This window comes from Felis catus, chromosome X, assembly GCF_018350175.1.
Source record: "Felis catus isolate Fca126 chromosome X, F.catus_Fca126_mat1.0, whole genome shotgun sequence".
NCBI classification, from domain to species: Eukaryota; Metazoa; Chordata; class Mammalia; order Carnivora; family Felidae; genus Felis; species Felis catus.
Window position 1 is genome coordinate 32584536 of NC_058386.1, and position 4298 is coordinate 32588833.

Genomic DNA, 4298 nt, shown 5'->3' on the forward strand with positions numbered 1-4298 from the left:
TATAGTCAATAATATTATATTATCTGTGTAAAGTAACAGATTATAACTAGACTTACTATCGTGACCATATTGCAATGTAGACAAATGTCAAGTCACTGTATTGTACACGTAAAACTAATATAATATTGTGTGTCAGTTAAACCTCAGTAAAAAAAATACACACATTTGTAATCTCTGGGATTCAGGAACAGGCAGGTCTTACTGTAATTCTCTTTTATAAGTAAAGGAGAGTAAACATTATAAAGAACACCTATATGTTTGACGCTAATATATAAGCATGTGTGCATGTATTTGTACTCAAGAAAGTAATTTTTTTTCTATATATAAAAAAAAAGGAGCTAATGCCAAGATTTGAATGGATAGTCTTTGTGACTTTGAATGGTCTTTGTGTGTCAAGAATGTTAATAAGAGTAGTCACCGAGAGGAAGACAGTAATTTAGACACTAAGAAACCTTAATGAAAAAGGAAGTAAGTGAAAGGAGAGTAGTTGATTGCAATAAGGATATGAGTGGATGATACAACCTGAGGGCTTGTTTTCCCATCTTACAAAGATGAAATATATACATATACTTCCATACACAGATGGGTTCTTTCATTATTAGAAACAGAAGTGTGCTTTAGATCTGTGCTACAAATATTTCTAGATACAGATTTACTTGTCCCATCCAGTTTTACCTGTTGTTTTGGACCTATAAAGAAGTTGCTCGATGTCTTATTTTAAATGTATGAGTGAATTTTAAATTGCTATTCACAAGATGCAAAGATTAATTTCACTTGAATAGAGGGGCGCCTGAGTGGCTCAGTCATTTAAACCTCCAACTCTTGGGGCGCCTGGGTGACGCAGTCGGTTAAGCGTCCGACTTCAGCCAGGTCACGATCTCATGGTCCGTGAGTTCGAGCCCCGCGTCGGGCTCTGGGCTGATGGCTCAGAGCCTGGAGCCTGTTTCCGATTCTGTGTCTCCCTCTCTCTCTGCCCCTCCCCCGTTCATGCTCTGTCTCTCTCTGTCCCAAAAATAAAAAAATAAACGTTGAAAAAAAAATTAAAAAAAAAAAACGTTGAAAAAAAAAATAAACCTCCAACTCTTGATTTCAGTTCAGGTCATGATCTCATGATTCTTGGGTTCAAGCCCCACATTGGCCTCTGCAAGTTATTGTAGAGCCTGCTTGGGATTCTCTCTCTCCTTCTCTCTCTGTCCCTCCCTGGCTTGCACACTGTCTCTCTCAAAATAAATACACATTCAAAAAATTTTTCGCTTGAATAGATATGTGAGGATATTTGATTCTGCTGTGTAGTTTTGCACACACAGATCTGTGCACACTAGATTTATCATGAACTTGAAGCTCCCTACTATTCTGCATCCATGTCACATGATATGGAAACATTCTTTCATGGTGAATTTTTATGAACATGTTGAAAATTTTTAAATATATTCATTTGGAAGGTATGATAAAAAACAGCATTACTAAAGTTTTACCTATAATTTTGATGAATGTTTTAAATTGTTTTTCTAACATTTATTTATTTTTTGAGAGACAGAGAGAGCACAAGCAGGGGAGGGGCAGAGAGAGAGAGGGAGACACAGAATCTGAAGCAGGCCCCAGGCTCTGAGCTGTCAGCACAGAGCCCAATGTGGGGCTCAAACTCATGAACTGCAAGATCATGACCTGAGCTGAAGTTGGACACTTTAACTGACTGGGCCACCCAGGCACCCCTTTATGAATAGTTTTCAATCTAGTCTGGGGACTTGATGCAATCCTGACAAGTGAGATAACAACTTTAGTATAAATGAAGCTAACATTATTTTGGCTGTGAACTTTAAGTTTTGCTTAACAAAATAATTGTCGTAATTATTTCCTTACAGTTTTAATATAAATGAAACTATACAAGTCTCTTTTACTTGGCACATTTATTTTGAAATTCCTTTCATATTGTAGTTGACATAACTAGGTTATTTTGTTAAGTAATTCTTTTATAGTTTTATTTTTACAAATGATATAATGATCTAATATTCGCCATGCTATAAAAATGTAAGAAGAGTATATATGAATATTGATTTCATGGTTAAAAAAATATTGATGAACCCAAGCAGAAGGTCATTGAGGAATCTTTATAGACATTAGGTGTTAAATTGACAGACGTGGAATCAAAATTGCACATGCACAGTGGAATACTCATCATGAATTCTACTTGATGTTAGAATGAAAGAGAAATCACAAAGTAAGCAGTAAGTAGAAAAATGTTTAAACATCTTCATGTGGATCTTCTTCTATATTTGGGTGCATTTTCATTACTCGTTCTATAGGAGTCTTAACAGAATCATAGCTCCATCCCTTCCTGGTAAACAACTTCTCAAGGAAGCCTGGCATCCTGTAGCCCTTGAGTTGAATGAAATCTTTAAAGGCAATTGTTCCATAAAGATCTTCAATAATATCCTTTTCAGGAACCTTCTTTCCAAAACTACCATCTTGACCTTCAAGTAAGACCTTGGGGTCAATCAAAGGTTCATCATTTATTAGCTTTTTCCACAACTTGGGCTTCAGGTACCATGCTCCATACCTCATTTTCACCCAATTGGGTTTATAAGGATTCTCTGGTGGCTGGAGTTTCTTCTCCCAATCTTTATCCTGTAAGGAGAATCTTATGCCCTCCATCTCATCTAGCCCCTTCCTGTTCTTTAGATCCATAGGAACCTGGTTTACTTTCTTCAGGCAGACCAGTTTACGGGTTAGTTTGCACTCATAGCCAAGGTCAAATTGTTTCATGATGAACTCTTCATCAATGCCCAAGTCTCCTAAAGTAGCAACCCATTTGCAGAATTTACGAACTTCTCTTGGTACTTTTCTTTGAAGAGGAGGAATTTTGAGCAAATCATCTGTGCTTGATTTCTTTTCTTCAGGAGGCACTTTGTCTGGATGTGACCCAGGAGTCTTCTTGGGAAGTTCAACTTTGGCAGGAAATTTCTCGCAACGCTTTGTGGGAGACTTCCTTCTTTTCTCAGTGTTCTTACAAGAAGCCCAAGTGGCCTCCAGCTTCCTGTCAGGATCCAGCACTTCCAGCACCTTTAGTAAGAGGTCTGCAGGTAGATCTTTCTCCAAATCTGGGTCGAGAGCCAAGGGATGCTCAGTCAGTTGGGCCTCAATGTCCTCTAAGAATGCCTTCCGTGCTAGCTGGGCTGGTGAGAGAGTAGAAAACAGGTCTGCTTCCTTGGTCAGCTTTTTATGACTCTTTGTTGGGGCAGGTTGGGGAACTCTGTGAGTAATCACAGGGAGAAAGCCCTCCTTAGGGCTGCGAGTGATCAGACCTTTACAAGGTGGACATCCCCTTCTGAAGTCATCCAGCCCCTCTTTCACAAATATCCACCTCCGGCTGTCCAGTGAGGTGGGGAACTTCAGAAGCTTCTTCTTGTGATTTGCAAAACACTTGGAAGGTAATTTGTCTTTGTACCAGGGCTTGCAGTTCATGCCCAGGGGCATTGGTTCCAGTGGCCCTGGGGCTAACAGCCACTTCTTGTTCTCCATGGTACCTCTAGCCCCCGGGCGACCGCCAGCTTTAGTGGTTTGTTTTCCAGTTGCTAGGAGACTTCGTAGCCAGGCGCCCCCAGATTCTTCCCAGAGGGGGGTCCACACAGTTGCCTCCTGGCAGCCAGCTTTCTCCTGGGATGGGTGCCGAAACTTCATTCCTTTTTGTTGAAGGGTACTATTCCGTTATGTGGGCGTACTCCACACTTTAATAATCCATTCGCCTTTTAATGGGCCTGTGGGTTAATTCCAATTTGAGGGTATTACAAATAAAGCTGCCACAAATATTTGTGTTCATATCTTATCTTTGTACATCATTTCATTTCTCCTGGGTAAACTTTAGCAGAGAGGAATAGCAGAAGCATATGATGGGTGTTTGTTTAACATTTTAGGAAACCACCTAACTTTCCCCAAGGGGATGTTTAATATTCCTTCCAATAGTGTATGAGAATTGCTCTTCGTCCACATAGTGCTCAGTACTTGGTATGATTAGCCATGTTAATTTTGGCTATTCTGATAGGTGTATAGTGGTATCTCACTGTGCTTTTAATTTGCATTTCCCTAATGACTATCTGTTCATGTGCCTAGTTGCCATTTATCTCTCCTGTGGTGAAGTGTCTGTTCAAATTTTTTACACATTTTTAAATTGTATTGCTATATATCATTGAGTTATGAGTTCTTTGTGCATTCTGAATGTAAGTCCTTTATCAAATATATGATTTGTAAATTTTTCTCTCAATTTTTTCTCTCCACATATGGCATACATTTTCATTGTCTTA

At 39.2% G+C, this 4298-nt stretch overlaps 1 protein-coding gene across 1 annotated transcript; it reads right to left on the reverse strand.

The window, feature by feature from the left end:
- Positions 1-1888: 1888 nt before the first annotated feature.
- Positions 1889-3550, reverse strand: LOC101081960 (protein FAM47E-like). Its single transcript, XM_004000449.6, has one exon. The coding sequence runs from the start codon at positions 3517-3519 to the stop codon at positions 2242-2244; it is 1278 nt and encodes a 425-aa protein (XP_004000498.3). The 5' UTR covers positions 3520-3550; the 3' UTR covers positions 1889-2241.
- Between the last annotated feature and the right edge of the window lie 748 nt (positions 3551-4298).